The 17,390-nt window shown below is 39.4% G+C and overlaps 1 protein-coding gene and 1 long non-coding RNA gene across 3 annotated transcripts in view; both read left to right on the top strand.

Moving 5' to 3' along the window:
* The window catches only part of PCCA (propionyl-CoA carboxylase subunit alpha), a 468,144-nt gene that overhangs the window by 442,381 nt on the left and 8,373 nt on the right, over nt 1-17,390 (top strand). For both annotated transcript variants that reach the window (XM_037065798.1, XM_037065799.1), the window contains one exon: nt 11,381-11,521. In XM_037065798.1, the coding sequence (XP_036921693.1) occupies nt 11,381-11,521 (141 nt within the window). The remainder of the gene's footprint in view (nt 1-11,380; nt 11,522-17,390) is intronic.
* LOC119000700 (uncharacterized) lies at nt 869-1,310 on the top strand. Its single transcript, XR_005069380.1, has 2 exons — nt 869-953; nt 1,181-1,310. It is a non-coding gene; the product is annotated as an uncharacterized LOC119000700 (long non-coding RNA).

The following is a 17,390-nucleotide window of genomic DNA, read 5'->3' as shown; positions in this document are numbered from 1 at the left end:
GAAAAACAGATTATAATATGTATGTACACATGGGAGTTCACAAAGAAATGTGACCTAAGGAGGCAGTTAACATTTAGGGCTACATACCATTTTAACAAAGGACAATAGAGTGTGGAGGTTAGACAAAGGAAAAGAGGTTTGGGGATTTTGTGATGGGCATAAACTGTGGGAAGGTAACTAGGAGGTGTATAATAAGTAAGGTGGTTTTGTAGGTTCATTGTGCAGCTAGGAGTTTTATCTAGAGCAGTTCTCTCCTCGCACTGGGGCGGTTCTCCTGGTAAGGGTTAGAGAGGTGCCTCTACGAAACAAATTTATGCCTTGCTCTTAGAGTGCTAACTGCTTTCAGCTCAAACAATCCTTATGCTAAAGTAGCATTTTTTGAGGTGGCTATAATCCTCTTTAAGTTGTTTTCTGCTTTGATTTTCTTGGCCAACAGTAACTCTACTTTTGTCTCATTTGTCTTCATATAGTTTAATTTCTGAGCAATTATAAGCCAACATCTTGGCATATTAGATTCTGAATTTCTTCACTGAATTCATAATAGCAAAAAATATTTTATGTAAAAAACCATATAAAGTAGAAAATGTTGTTGAGGAATACCTGGCATTGGTTCACTTCCTGTCCTCCAGTGTTTCAACTCAGGACTGAAGAACTTACAGGGAAAGGCCACACTGTGCAACTTTCCCCACCACTGCCCCCATTTTCACTTGTTCTGTACCTATAGACGGCATAACTTTAACTTGAGGTGAACAAATAAAAAATCAAGTAGAAGAAGAGGGAAAAAGAGAGAGGGGAACCTTAGCAAAACGGTGCACTTCACTATGTTGGTGCTTATTTACAGAATTATGTTTTTATAACATCCCGTGAACTTTTCTGTAAGTTGATGCTGCCCTGATTATAGATTTTCAATAGCATAGTTCATTGTACCCCAAATTATATAGTGCTTTAAAAAAGTACCTTTTTTTTTTAAATTTTATTTATTTATTTATCTTTAGCAGGGAAGGGGAGAGGGAGAGAAACATCAATGTATGGTTGCCTTTTGTGCGTCCCCTGCTGGTAGTTAGCCTGCAAGGAACCGGCCTGCAACCCAGGCATGTGCCCTGACTGGGGATCGAACCACGATCGTCTGGTTCGCAGGCCCGCGCTCAATCTACTGAGCTACACCAGCCAGGGCAAAAAGGTACCTTCTTACTGAATATCTTATAAACTCCTAATTCATAAAACAACTCGGGATAAGGAATAGAAACAGCCTGTACTGTTAACAAATGTTGGTATTGTTACAACATTTGGTATTGTTACAACAAGGCTTTTAAAAATATATAATATTTTTCTTGTGTAAAAAGGAAAAAAGTGACTCATTATAGTCATGTGTCACTGAGACTTCTGATCAAACAGAACTTACATGTTCTGTTTTGTGAATTCTGTATAGTGCGTGTCAGTGGACTTGCCTTTGTGGGTACAAAAGTGCCACTTATTCCAGCAAATTGCCTTTGTGGCATATATATCTGCTTGTTAGATCACTTGTGGGCAGCTGCGCAAAGCAGAGGCTGGGTCCCTTTATTACAGCACACCTGCACAAGACATCTGTGTAGCACCGAGCTCCGGGGAAGAGGCCCCAGGAACAGACTTGCTGCTTCAGAACCCCGCTGAGGACTTGCCCTCAGTGTACCCCTTCCCCACATGTTAGGAGTGGGGTTGGCTTCCTGTACCATCATTTTTTTCTGTTCTGTAATTTTGGGATCTGTCTTAAGATACAGTGATGCAAATTACAAGGAACATGAACTCAGTGAAACACAACTAAGGGAATAAATCCTATTAAGTATTGGGCTTAATATTTAATTTTCAATTTTCATCACTATTGTTTAAAAAAGAAAAGGTTTTAGGATACTGGAATTATAAAGACCCTGTGTTTCTGATTAAAAACAAAATTTTAAAAAATTGGGTTAGTTTTTTTATTATTGACAGACATTCCCATGTTTTTCACTCCAGGAAATACTGTTCTTTGGGAACAAGCTAGAGATATACACTAACTCAACTCACTCCTTCTTCAAAGGCTTTGATAGTGTCCATAAGGTAGTTCTTCTTTTCTCTAAGAAAACTTTCCTTTTTTTTATAGCAAGCATTTTTAAAGATGAGTTGCCGAAATGGCTTCATGTATTTTTGTTGTTTTGTTTTGTTGGAATTTTCTTCCCTCCTCGGTTTTTGTGCTTCCTCTCTTGAAAACTGTCCTTAATGAGATTCTTGCTCTTTGTGGTACATTGACTGGTCCAGCAAAAGACTGAAGTCCAAGAACCAATTTCATAGCTGAAAACAAAACAAAACAGAACAAAAAATCCTTGATTATAGATGGATTCATAAATGTAAGTGAACGAGTGTTGAAAGTGATGCATTATATCACAGCAACATAACGACATTATCAATTATATGTCATTAAACAGCTAAGCTAACTGAATGATTTACTTTGTGTTTAACTGCCTTCTCAATTAAAGGGAGCAAATGTTGAGGAACTGGGATGCAATATCAGAAACCATATATCTTCTCCCGTTAACACCAGCTTCGCTGACACACCAAGTGAGAAGCATGTTGGTGTTTTGCTGCGGGCTGTACCGCTCTAGTTCAAATGGTCCAAACAAGGGATTAATGATTGAGAGCAGGCCCTTACACAACTTCCAGATCTTTTCCTCTACGCATTAGCATTAAGTCATTTAGCTGCATGCTTGGGAGGTGTTATTTCAGAGTAGTTCACACTATTTGTTTTACTGATGTGTTTCCACAGCAAGAGCCCTCGCTGTTTCCTCATAGTTGGTTTTTTTTTTTTAACTTTAGCATAATGACCTAACTTTAAATTGTTGGATTTTCAGTAGCAATACGGTGTTCTCAGTCCTGCAGTCAGCTATATAAGGGCTGCTCTCTGTGGTGAAGGGTAGACTGTTGGTCCCAACAAAGAAACTAGACTCCCCCACACACATTTAGGGGTGATAACTTTAGTGGTGACATTATTTTATTGTCTTGCACATTAATTTGGTATTTGGATTTCACAAGTCTAAACTACACAAAAGGTTTCTCAAATATGCAGTTTCAGTAGATGGGTATATTAACTGTTACTCTGAGGTTGAGAATTTGAACTATTAACTGGTCCACTATATTTGTTCTCTGTGTAAAATTTTGTCATAATGTAACAGGGTGCAACCAGGAGGAGGGCCCCCCAAAAAGAATTTGGAATGGGGTCCAGAACTCAAGGTGTCCAGGCAATATTAAGATGTCCTCACCCTCCCTACCCCCAGGTGTCAGTTGGAGGAAGGGACAAAAGGAGCAGGGCCATTGAGAATTACTTTGCATATCTAAAGAACTGCTGTGCCTGCCACTAGATCAGGCCTGGAGATGGGCCTGACTTTCACTGCTAAGGTAGCTGGACAGGCTTATTGCGCCTGCCAGACAGGCTTGGAGGCAGTTCCTACCTCACCAGGCCACACTTGCCCGGACTAATGACTATAACAGGAGAAAGAAGAAGCCAGAGTACTGGCAGAGCTAGTGGATTGTGGGAGGAGTCAGAAATAGGGTTAGGAAGGAAGATCTGCACTGGGACTTAAACTCAAGTGAGGGCATCCATGCAGTCTTGCCATTCAGTCTGAAAGGATGCAGAAGGACCCCCTCTGGCCCACCATGAGGAGAGCCACGTGGTTTTAGCAGAGTGAGGACCCTCTCGGTGAGGTGAAAGGGAGAACCACATGGCTTTGCCAAAATAGGGACCTCTGCAGCCAGGTGAAAGAGCGAGCCATGCAGTTTGGGGCAGAGTGAGGACCCCCTCTTGTCCACGTGGGAGAGCCACACGGTTGCGTAGAATAAGGACCCTCTCTCGCCCAGGTGGCAGAGAGAGCCATGCGGTGTTGGCAGAGTGAGGATCTCTCAGCCACTGAAGAGAGAGTCATGCAGTTTTGGAAGAGTGCAGACCCCTGCAGCCAGGTGAAGAGGAGAGCCACACAGTTTTAGCAGAGTAAGGATCCCCTCTTGGCAAGGTGAAGGAAAGAGCCATGTGACTCTGCCAGAGTGGGGACCCCTGCAGCCATGTGAAGGAGTACCACTCAGCTTTGCCAAAGTGGGGACCTCTACACCCATGTGAGAAGGAGAACCATAGGGCTTTGCCAGAATGGGGACCCCTGCAGCCAGGCGAAGAAGAAAGCCACATGCCAGAGTGCTGACCCTTGCAGCTCTGGTAGAAGAGGGCCACGAGGCGTTGGGGTGCTCCCTTTGGCCGCATGGCCTGGGAAGCAGGAAAGACTTTGCCTGGAAGAAGGGTGAAAGAACTTTTTGCCAGTACACCATGAGAAGGCGCCACATGACTTTGGAGTAATCAGAGATCCTTCCTGGACAGCGACATAGCTGACGGTGCCAGCGGCCTGAAACACAGACGTGTACTTCTTTTCCTGAGATATGGTACCCTGAATTAGGGCAGGGGGGAAGGAAGTGCTGTGGGTGTCTGTGGTTATCCTAAAGGACTTTGATATATTAATGGGGGCATTGGGTCATTACTTTAAGTCTGTATAGCTTTAAAGAAATCTTTCCTTTCCTTTTCACAAATCTCTGGCAATGTGAGTTGTCTTTTCTCTGGTGGTGGACAGACGGGCCCAGAAGGTATTAGTATACTGTCCTTGGGAAGGGCCCCTGTTTTCTGTAGCAGTTTTTGGCATCCCTGGGTGGGCCAAGTATTGCCCCCCCCCCACTTTGGACCTCTGTTCTGTAACAATAATAGTGCTAATTACTAAGCAGCTGAATTTATTTTAAAAAGTGCACAGCAGTAATTTGCAACTTACTGTTGCTTTGCCATTAAAAAAATTGGGAACACATACATAAGGCGTATGCAATTGATTTACGAACTTCCAAAGAACATGTTTCTTTATGGATCTTTAACAGTTAGACTTCATAGCATTTGGTTTCTATATTTGTGCTTTTGAGATACTCATATTACCCCAGTAAGAGCTGGTGAGTGCTGAGTAGGACATTTTAAACAGAAAGTATAGTGTTTTGCGGTAAGATTGAAACTTTTAAATTATTACATGCTCTTATTTTTATTTTCATTTTTTGCTAGTTTAAAAAAAAAAGAAAAGAAAAAAGATTTCCTTTCCAGTTCCTTACTGTGGAAGAAAAGGCCAAATCTGACACACTCGGAGGAGGCCTGCATGTCAGCCTTACAAACTCAGGGACCTAAAGTAACAACATGGGATGGTCTGAAATTAAGACTTTCTAACTAAAAGCAGTTCATGGCAGCTTGTCATGTTAGGTATTTTTTCCTAACAAAGGTCCGTCTTTACCTTACCTGAGCCTGTCTGTTGTCTTTTTGCATCTATGATAGCATACCTTTGGAATGTCCTATTTCCCTTCTCCAGATCTTTCAAAGCTGGGCACCACACCAGGGGGAGACCACAAATCCCCTCACTGTTATCATTATCATGTTAATTGTCGACTATGAACTATCCTGAACCCACCTGTGTAAAGGTGTCTATCATTTAACCTTTATCCAATCCCAGAGTTCCCTCCACCAACTCTGCTTTCTCCTGCCTCTCTAACCTATCACCAGTGGATTTCTTGTAACCCCCTTATGCCTTCTCTTTTGATTGTAGTGTATAAAATAAGGTGGTAAACTCCTATTTTCTCAGTCTGTTGAGATCTTGCTTCCTAGCAATTGTCGTCAGTTTGGCTCAAATACACTCACAAAAATTCTCTACAGGTTTCAAAGTTTCTTACGCTGTCATGCCTATCTATGTGAAATCATGAACTGGAGTAGTCAGATTTGAGTGTTTTCCACCAGCAAAACAGAACAATGGCAGGTGGAAATTGCTCTGTTCTGTTAGATTCAGAGACTGAATAAATGCTTCTACTGAGTCTGTAACAGACCTAAGCCTGCTGAGTTTTGTGGTTTTATTGTGTTTTGGTCTATGAGAACAACTTCAAGTCTTGGGACTGAATTTATTTTTGCCTGTGGATGGGTCAGAAACATCTGCTTCAGGTAGTTTATGAGTGTTATTTATGAACCCAGAAGCCCAAAACCCAGATAGAGAGTTCTGTTTGAAAACTGCACATTCCATGTTTTCATGAATGTATATTTAGATTAATTCCACATACCTCTGTTTTTGAAATCTGGGAGCCAAGATAAATTTGTGTTTTTAAGAGGAATATGAAAAATTAAAATTTCTTTCCTAGTACAAGAGTTTTTCTGTACTTTTCAGAAATCCTTCTCATGGGCAGAAAGGAAAGGTTTCAAAAGAACCTCATCTCCATATGGTTTTACTCCTTTACCCTCTATCTTCAGCTCTCATTCCTTTACTTTCTTGCCTGTGGCTACATTTCTATCTCTGCATCAATTAGCACAGTGATTTATACAACAAGCAAGCAGTTTAGAGGTAATGGTACACAATTAACATCTCATTCTACCATAAAGACTATGCTAAATAGCCCAGTCATTGCTTTCTCTGCCTGGAATTGAAATAAGTGTTTGTCCTAATTCATATGCTATCAGATGTGAAGTGGGCCTGCTTTGTACTGCAGTACACCATTAATCTAATTATAGATAGCTGCAAATGAAGTGCTGTCTGAGCTGGGAGATTGAAGAAAATAGCCTTTTGTCATTTAGCATGACTCTGTGAAGCAAGATCACACTTTACAGGGCAGTACTACAAAGTGGAAATCTCAATAATATTGCTGCCTGTTGCATCTTTTCTAATTACAACAGCATTGTAAACACAACTGAGCGCTGATATATAAATAGAGCTGTAGATATGCTATCATGTGGGTTGTCAGAGAAAGTCCTCCGAGTGCTGTTGGATTAAATGATGCACCCTGATTGACAGCTACCTTGAGACTGTGCCGATGGAGTTGTCACAGAATTATGTTAACAGGCTGCTCCAGTGACGGCAGCTGTACAAGAAGCTTTCTTCACTGTCTGCTCATTTCACCTTCTTCTCTTCAGTGGTACCTCCAAGAAAAGGACAGATTTTAATTGTGTATGTTTTTAGTGTTGTTTCTTGGCGATTTGGGTTGTTTTGGTGTTGTTGGGCCTGACTCCTAAGTATTTAAGGTATTTTGCACGGCCTTGAACATTTGGTACTTGTTTTCCTCAAGTGTTCGCAGTATATCTCACAAAGAACATAGGAAGGAAAATCAAGGTTGGATTACATTCATTATTCTACCAAGGTGTTTTAATTTTCATTTAGTGTTATTTCTCTTTTTCTAACATGCTGTTGTTTTAAAACATGTATCGTTTTTGCAGCTAGTCATTGTGGTCACTTGAACACTGACAGTTTTTCTCTAGCTCAAGTTAGGGAAGTAGACTTTTAGGGAAATATTTGAGTGTTAGCTCTCAGTATGCCACTGTGAAAAGGAAGACACAGCTTAATGTTGGAGATCTTTGGACCAGAAGATGTAGAACTTTGAGTAAGAAGAGATCCTTGTATTTGAAGAAAGGGATTTGCTGTCTCACTAAATAAGCAAAGGCTGATGAACAGTATATGGCCAATGCTTCGGGATGTTAAGATGATTGATGCAAGATAATTCCCAATAATGGTTCATCATTTAAGGTTCATCATTTACCTTGACTCAGTGTGAACAGAGATGGCCCCCAGTTAACATGAAAAACCATGGTTCACCCACTGTACATATCCTCGTTGTTGAAAGAATGGTGTAGAAACGGAAACTGAAGTTAGGCTACTTTAAAGGGAACAAATCACAACTGAAAGAAGTACGCAAAGCAAACTGAAAGCACTCATTTTGCCAGGAGCCTACAGACCTCTAAATCATATAAACATATGAGAGCGTGGGATGTGTAAAATGACTGGTGAATCTGGAGGCCTTCAAAGAAGCACATGGATTTAAAGTCCATGAGGATAAACATGCATTAAACTGGCACAGACATCAGCAGGGTGGTTTTTGTGGGACCATTTGAGGTGTTTAGGACATCCATAGTGGGGGCTCTCTACTGTTTGTTTGCCAGAGCTGTGTGTGTTGATGGCACTGGTGGGCATGCCCATTTGCAGGATGTTTTTTTTAGCCCAAACCATGATTGGTCCCTTCCTTTTCCTCCCAGCAACCACAGCACTCTGCTTCTATCTTTTCTCTTTTTATCAGGTTCCATGTTAAGAGCTGTATGTTAATTTTTTAAACAATTCCACTGTGTGCCTTTTAATTGTCTATCTCTTATAGTTTTCTTCCCGATCCCTTCATGTCTGGTATGATTTTTTTTCTTTCTTGTGAACTTTTTGAGAGAAATTTTCTTGTTAGACATGGTTTTTCATTGCAGGCACCATAAAATTAATTTGCTTAGAGATTGGGCTGGGATCATTTTTGCCATAATTAGCATATGAGATAAGACCTCTTATGGTCTGTATGAATGGAGGAGTCTGGCTAGGCTCTGCCTGGAGAGCACCTGTTCTACTTACATGGTGAGTGTGTTTTTCAAGAACTTACTCAATTGCGGTTTGGAGAGCACCTTCCTAAACCCACAGAGTGAGTGAGAGATTCCACCTAATGACCAACAGCCGCTGAACCAATAAGCAACTGCTGATCCCTCAAACTGACGTTTCTCATGACCTTGCAGGGCGAATACCTCTGACTTCTAGGATTGTACTTCTCTGTCCTGTTGACCAGCTTCTTAAAATCTGGGGCTCCCAACCCCCAAACATAAGTTTGTGGGTTTTCTGCTTGAAAATAATAACAGCAGTTTAAAATCAACACTCTCCAGGGACGTTTTACAGAATCCATTAGGAAAATTTAAATTCTTAGCATAAACCCAAACTGCATGCGTCATAGGGCATTTTCATGAAATCTCTCAAAACTAGTTGGCTGCTCTGCCTGTGTCCCCTAAGAATTCAGAAAACCAATAAATAGCAGTTTTGATCATAAACTTTGAAAGCCCTAGTGTACATTCTTAAATGACTTTTTTTCTGAGGCATCAAAAAGCTTTTACGGTTCTCACCAGGCAATTTGTTCTGATGGGCCCATATGCTGCACTCTGCTTAGATCCCATCCTGGCAAGCACCCCCGTGTGTGCTGCATGGGCGAGCCAAGGGGCTGTTTGCAGAAGGCATGTTTGTGTGGGCACACTGAAAGGGTCAGGACAACATCAAAGGTAATCTTAAAAAGAGAAACTTCTCCATGGTTCTCTTTTTCTATTCAGAAAGGTCATTTCTAAGCCAACTATTTGCAATAAGGCCTCTCCTGAGGCGTTTACCCCGTTGTTATTTTTGCCTGCGATTACAATAAGTCACTTATCCCCCAAACAGATTCAAGAACAATAAACAAATACAAAAGGAAAAGGAACATCTCATCAATAACAAAGACCTCATCTAAAGGCATTCAGTTTTGTGACTTTTTTACATCTCTTTCCAAGCAAAGCAGGAGTCCTGCAGAGAAAGGAATCCAAAAGATATGAAAATTGTAAAAATAGTAAAAGGATCCAGCTTTAGTCAGGATCTTGTCATTTCTGGAGAGAAATGCAGCTTGGGACAATCTTAGCACTGTATTTATATTAAGGCTTGTTTGTGATATATAGCTAAACTTAGTTTTTAAGGGTATCCACTGTGGTGAAATGTGATCAATTGTATTCTCGGTATATAGAGATACTTTTCCTGATTTTAGTGCTCACATTTTGAAGTCAAAGTAGAGGGTGGGGGGTGGGGGTGGGGTTAGATCCATATGCTATGCTGAAAAAAATGGCGTAGTGCTGATCAGTCACATCGCTGATACCAGTCACATGGCTGAAAAGTAACTTTTTTTGTTGACTGGTGCTTCTAGTGATGTTGGATTTTCTTTCTAAGGTAGACAGAGCACAGACACTAAAACTGTGTAATTTGGTACACTTATATTCCCCCCCCTTTGTTTCTATCCACCCCAATAAATTTAATGAAGGATTTAGAGATACAATTCCTCATTGATAAGTAGTCCCTCTCTAACCAGAATATTTGACTGACAGCAGAATGCACTCTTCTTGCTTTCTTCCCTTGCCACTTATGACTCAGATGAATTTTAATAGGAGCAAAAAGCTTTTATTTGCACTGTAATTTCACTTAAGGATCATAACCTTCAGAAACTGGCAGACATTTATATGTCTTGATTGCAAAACACACATTCAGGAGTAAAGAAACATGCAAAAGATGTTATTACCCAACCTGTCGCAGTGGTAAATCTGCTCTGAACTTAGGCCATCAAAGCTCTTCCTTGGGGCCCTCCCCCCACTCCTTTTTAAATAGGTCCTGGAAAGAGCGTGTTTAGAGATTTCTGCTGACCCTGCACTGAATTAAAGGGTGAATTCTATTTTGCTTTTGCATCCCTGCCATCATGATGCCCACAGGAGGCTTTGAGTTACAGCAGCCTTTTTTGAACAAAATGGGGCTGCCTGGATGCTGCATTTGTCTACCCAGGGGAAATGCGATCTGGTAGGAATCCAAAAATCTTCAGGTGGTCGTTCCTGCTTCACCGACTAACACTTCCTCAAACCGTTTTATCTTGTTTCTGTTTGGACAGACCAAACTGAGGCTCATGTATTTATTCACAGAGACCTAGGATTTCTCCTGCCAGGCAGAAGTTCTCTTTACTAGAAATGTTCTGCTGGAACTGCATTCACTGGACCCCTAAGTGTTTGAGAGCCATCGACGGAAAGTGCCATTAAAATACTTAGCTGTGGACCCTGTTTTCTTTCAGTGGTTTTAAGCTCTTGATATACTGTCCCTTAATACAGAAGATACTATCATATTTCATCTGTATGTACCTTGACCATGTTGTAACAGAAAGACTACATAATGCTGTGCCTAAGAAGAAAAGCTAACATTTTCAATCGTGAATATAATATTTTATATCATTGGGTGAATTTTAAATTGAATTTTAAATATTGTTTTGCCCCAAACGAGCACTGAAACCCTTTGTCTTAAGTTATTGATACACAGTATAGTAGCTCTCTTAAGGGGAGTGAGAAGTTAGAGACAGCAATCTGCTGCCATCTACTGGTGCATGTTCACAGTCACCCCTCTTCTCCCTTGGGCTGACCCAGCTCACGGAATTTGGGTTAATGGGGATGTTGTGTAAGCTGTGAAGGAAAAACAAAGAAAATTCTCACTGTTTTCTTTATAAGTTTTTGGATATTTTTCTTCATAATACAGGATGATAACTATCACTAATGAATTACTGGAGTTCTTATTTCAGGAAATATCTTAAATAATTGGCTTATATTCTAGAAACAAATTAATGCATTTTACTTTTATGTACAATAATTAAAAGTCATGTGATTTCAAAGGTGATATAATTTAAATTTAAAAGGTAAAAACTGATTTTGAATGAGCACTACTTTTGAGGAAAAGTTCAGCATTTAAACTCATTTGTGGTGTTTTTCCTTAAGTACAAGGTACGTATCTTGACCAAACTTGCTGCACAACTGAACAAATTTATGCTGGAAAAAGTGGCTGAAGATACAAGCAGTATTCTTCGCTCCCCGATGCCGGGAATGGTGGTGGCCGTCGCTGTCAAGCCCGGGGACATGGTAAGGAGTGTGCCTATCTGTGGGATGGGGGAAGACAGAAGCATGATCGTGCCCTGTGCAGGTCCTTCTTAGGTCCTGCTACCTCCACCAAATAGCAAAATAGCTTTTGTCCAATTTTTGGCCAACTGTTTCACATTTGAATTAGTTTAGTAACAATATCTGAGTGCCTCTCCCCTCAACTGATCTGGAACTGCAACAGAAAAAAAGCCTGATTCATTCTGTTATTTGGCAAATTTGGAGTTTTAGGAAGTATTTTATTTAAAATTTCTATTTACTCTCAGGCTCTCTGTGCTTTACACATCCTTGAAGAACTCATACTAAAAAGTAAACTTCTGATGGGGAACTTTCTGCATTATTTTTGGAATAAAAGGGAAGGGAACTAACAAAAGTTAATTCTGTAATCTTTATAGTACTAGCTCACTTCCCTAACTTGATAAATAAAATTTAGGATTACAGATATATGTTTTTCATCTTGACTCTGAGACGTTAAGGCATAGTGAAAGCTATATTAATATTTCCCCACATGTTCAATCTCACAGTAGCATGCAACAGATGAATTGGTAGGATGCCGCACTTTTTAACAGCATGATTAGACATCTCCCTTTATTAGCAGCAGAAGTAAAAAGAAAACAGAGTCAACAGAAAGGTTTCTAGGGGGCATGTAAGTGCTTGCCTTTTTTATTCATGTGCCAGAAAATAATGGACGAATATGGTAGTCTTTAATAAATGAGATGGTGATTCCATTTGGTATCTCAGTTAAGCAACAGGAGTTTTTATATTTTCCTGTAAAGATTACATTAAAACTGCCTCTGTATTTCTTTATTAACATAAATAAAATAACACTGAGGAAAAACTCATATCGTCGTTGGCTTCTAGAAAAGTATTTATAATTGAATATTAAGAAAAATTTATCAGTTTCAGTTGTTTAAATGATTAGTCCTGAAATTGTCACATGAAGCTGGAAAACTGACTTAACAATTGCTTTACCTGACGATATAAAATGGAACTACTAGTTTTTCTAGAAAAATCATCAAAGAGGCTGAGGAGCTATGAATTGTTACGTTTATTTAGAAAGCATTGATATTCTTGGAAGAAAGCACTCATTATGCTTGTCTAACACCCAAGTGTCAAGGATTTGAGAGGGGTGATGCTTAAATATTTTATATGTATGTAATGATTATGGGGGTGGGGTTTGTCTTGTATTTCCTCATTCTAAAGGATTAGGGTCATAAGGAGGCAGTCCCTTGGCCTTGTCAGTCAGCATGAGTACACTCATACCAATTATCAAAGCAGTTAGTGGAATCTTCTAGTGACTGGAAGTGTAGGCTGGTGAACAAAGTGAGGGGGTTATTTTGTTTTTGGTTTTTTTTTTTTTACCATCTAACATCTTAAGCTTTTTCTGGAAGCTACATGGGCTGTATACTGCCATCCTGAGCTTGTCAGTCATGATTGTGTGGCTTTAATTATAAAATCACATTTGCGCTTTAAAAAAATAAGTGTTTTAATGGCAATCCTTACTTTTCCAACACCTGAGTCAAAACCTGAGTGGATGGAGAGAGGGCCTGGGAGGGATTGGTGGCTCCTGCTGAGAGCACAGAGGGAGGAGGTTCATGCTGCAGTCTTGCTCCTCCATTTGCGCCAGCTTCCTCGCTGCGGCTGCTCAGGCAGAGAGCAGGGAGCACGCAGCCTTCTTGTTTCCAACAACTGCTTTCTCCTAGTCCAGCTTCTTCAGATACCAGAAGGGTTGAGGCTTCATACTTTCCATTTCCTGGTTCATGAATTAATGTGGGAAAACAAGGCACTTAGTAAAATAGAGCAATATTGTATTAGTCATTGGGTAGCTCAGATATTGAAAACCACCACCAATAATTAAATGTGGGTATTCAAGAATGGTTTAATTTGAGAATTGACTGAACCCTCTCTTGCATGTATTCCTTTAAAGTCAGAGGACATGGCTGGCTGGGGCAGGAGGGTATGTACCCCTGGTGAATTGGCTTCTCTGTGTCCGTCACCTTACTTATAAATGCCCTTTCCACGTGGGTGCCTAGGCTGGTCTGGCAGAGCATGTACTTTCTTTTTGTTCCTCTCTCCAGCTTCCAGTGCCACTTCTGGTCCTCACAGAACTTCCTTTTATATTTGGTCCCATTGTGTTTTGATACAATAGTATTTTTTCTTGAATTATTATTTGTGAAAAGTGTCCCAAACTGCTAATACCTAAACCAAATGCAGGGCCCGATGTTTGTCAGCTTTTATAACAACTTGTATAGTTAAATATGCTTCGTGCAATTAACACATAAGAAATTTTCCTTGGACCAAAGGCACAATGTTTACTTGAGGCCAGTATAAGAAAATAATACTTGTAACTCTTAAGTTTTGTGGTTTAAAATTATTGCAAGGCAGGTTATGTTCTTAGCAATAACAATAGCTGAGGCAAGGTTCCACTTTTGTGAGTAGGAAGAGAAAGGAATCAACCATCTCAGTGTATTTTCAAGGAAAACAAGGACCTAAAAAAACAACTGAGGGCCTCTAAGTATCCCATTCTCCTTTGAAATGTTATTTTTTGTAGTTTAAGTTCTAGTTATCTGAAATTTGTATATTAAGACTTGACAAATCTTAGAATGTGAGCGGGCAACAATGTGTTCCACAAAAGTGTCACATAAATAATAAGTTACAAATTTGTTTTTGTGAAGTAAACAATTTCAACAGAATTTTAAGAAGATCTCAGGACGAGATGATTTGGGAGGCACTTTAGAAGCAGTAAAGGCATCCAGAGACCTTTGTGGGCAGAGGTCCTCCCCTCCTTCGGCACAGAAGCTACGTTTTCCTCTAAGTGCTTTTATTGGGTTCAAACAGCAAAAGTGCCTAATACTTTTTCAATGTGTAGTATGTACTATTCAACGTTAAATGTAATAGCAAAATCTTTTCTAAATGATTACATAATAGCCTTTTTGAACATGTGGGGAAGGGACTATAGTTAATGAAGAGTAAAATTCATATAAGCAAACAAATCAATTAGAAACTAAGTAGAACTGGGTTATAAAAGTCCAGAATCACAAATTTAATTCAGAAAACAATTGATAAAATCATTTTATATGCCTTTAATAAATACATTTTTATATGCCTTCTGAAAATATTTTTAATGACTGATCTTTACTTCAGTTTGAAAAATACCTACTTTTCTATATATTTAACACATCATAAACTGGGGTATCTCTGTAATCAAAGTTAGCATTTTTAATAACTTGTTTTAATCATTGTAACTTTTATTTTTATGATCTTCCTGAAGAAAATGGCTAAATACATTTTTTCCAGCATTAAAATTAGAACTATTGAATGTGTTGCACAATTTTCATTTGATTTTAAATATTAAGTCATTATCAGCATATTTTGATATCAGAAACAATACCATAAATAAAATAAAAATGAGACAACACAATTGGATATTTTAATATTGCATTTAATTAAGATTTGTTCCAGTTATGTTTAGATTTTTCAGTCATCTCAAATTTACATCAGAAATATTTGTTATTTATTACATCTAAAATTAAGTGAGATGCGAACCAGAAGCAAGCTGTGTACCCACTTATATTTCTTTCTTTCTTGATTATTACTTTGTGACTTATCACTTTGTGAGAGCAGGTAAAACAATAGATTGACAGTAAGCACCTGTTGCTGTTTTTTCCTGCCACTTAGCCCATCCACTGTGAGTGAGACAGAGTGCGGTATTTTGAGGGAGGCAAAATAAGGATGATACACTTTTTAGTGAACTGACCTTTAGCAGCAGGTAATTATGTATTGGGGATTATTGTTCACATAAACAGTGATTTACACAAAAAAGGAGAGGATACTATAAGACATAGAATTTGGAATCATTAATAGGAGAACAACCCAGAATTGGCCCTGGTTTATTTTTCTCCTTGCATGTGCTCCTTTAGGGAGAAGACACCCAAGGAGGTAGGTGGGTGGGTGAGCATGATAGTCACACCACCCCTTTGTGCCCAAACCATTTGCAATTGAGCTTACAGCTAGCTGATCTTGGAGAAATTACAAATAAACTTGGTGAGAGACCTTTATTTTCCTTTTGTGAATGAGCAGGATTTGAAACCTCCTTCGCCCTTAGGTATTCCAGATGAGAAGGGGTGGACTGGGCCCTCCTGACGTGTGCTTGTCTGGCAGTAACTTGTGTACCCCACGCAGCCCGATATCAGTAACAGCATCTTTCCCTGGCAGACAACCTGGCCTGGCTGTTTGATAGATTTTCCAGTTTTTGGATCCCTTGATTTACAATCAGGAAACAATTGCAATGATTAAATTTACATATTTTATAGCAGTAGTTATTCAAGCAGTTTATTTGATAAGGTGCCAGTTTTTCATCCAAACCTTAGATTGTATTGCAAAGCATGTACAGATTCATATGTTCATTATTTAACATTTTTAAACTTTAAATTTTGAAATGTTACAAACATATAGAAAGTTATAAAAATAGCATGAGTAGTCCTATGCTTTCTGCTCACCTTATTTACCATATTTGCTTCCCATTCTATTTAACACAAAAACACTGCCCATACAAGAACTTGCCCTTTCTCCAGTGGCATTCTTGTCCTGCCTCCTTCAGAGGTAACAGCTATCCTGAGTTGGGCCTTTTGTTCTCTTCCAAGTAGCATTTACTTTTATGCATTAGGGGTGATTTTTATTGGAGGTAAGAATTTGGGTATTTTTATAACTTAAAGATAATTATCAATATAAGGTAAAATATTTATTAAAATAAATTTAATTTATTCAATCAATAAATTAAATATTGTAGAAGAATCTCCTGCAAACTTGGTCTTTGATTTAAATTTTCAAGGAATGACCCACTGAAGGTTACAGTGGATGGCATCTCTGTTTCAAACATGTTTGAAGATGACAGTTCTCCACTTTACCAGTATTCTGACAGTTTTCAGAATACTCCTTCTCACCCTTTTACAAAAAAATAAAGTAAAACCATTTCTCTGAATTATTTAAAACAGTATATTTCACAGAGGTAGTGGATCCAGACTAATTTCTTAAAGATTGTAAATGACACCAATTTTAAGTAGTTCTCTTTGTAACTAGATATTTTGGCTCTGGTTTTGAGCTAACTTAGAGGGCAGTCGGGTGTAATATTTTCCTTCATTTTAAGGAATTTTAACAAAAACTAGAGTTGTTTAATATTGGCCACAACTCTGTATTCTTTCCCCACGCCTTTCAGTTCCCTGCTTTGAGACCCACTGTGCAATTAGAGAGGGGCGACTACAGGGGGGAGCACGAGGGAGTGAGGGGAGAGGTGCAGCCTGCAGCCCCTCAGAACCATCTGCCCTGGTGGAGCGTGGTACTTCTCCTTGCTCACGCCCTCCTAGTGAGGTGGCTAGTGCACAAACCCATTAAAGAGGCCTTGGACTAGAGATAAGGGGTTTGACTGCATTTCTGTCACCTGCCTTCTCTTTGTAATTTGATGATGGTTCGTTCCATCATTGCTTAAATACGGTAGTCTCCCGGGATGTCTTCTCCCTCCCTCTTACAAGAAGATGTTAGGATGTGAATTCACATTTCTTCTTCAGGAAATATCTATTTATCAGCCTATCTTACCAGCTCAGAAAGAGGAAGTTATTATAACCAGATTCTAGCAGTGCCTTTTAACCAAATCTGAGATGCTTTTTTCCTGTGGCTATTAACTGTGTCTTTCTTCAGATCTGAGGGCTTTAAAATGCAGTGCATTCAGGCACCTGTGTTCTAAGTAGAACTGCCTTTAAAAATGTAATTGAAGGATTTTCACTTTTGTGGGGTCGTCAGCAGGGTTGATATTGATCCGTGCTTTCGGGGGGCCCAGCACAGCAGAAGGGGAGACTAC

Source organism: Sturnira hondurensis, unplaced genomic scaffold (genome assembly GCF_014824575.4).
Source record: "Sturnira hondurensis isolate 20B ecotype Veracruz unplaced genomic scaffold, ASM1482457v3 Scaffold0016184, whole genome shotgun sequence".
Classification (NCBI taxonomy): Eukaryota; Metazoa; Chordata; class Mammalia; order Chiroptera; family Phyllostomidae; genus Sturnira; species Sturnira hondurensis.
The sequence above is the reverse complement of the archived record's forward strand: the minus strand, read 5'-3'. Positions and strand labels throughout refer to the sequence as shown.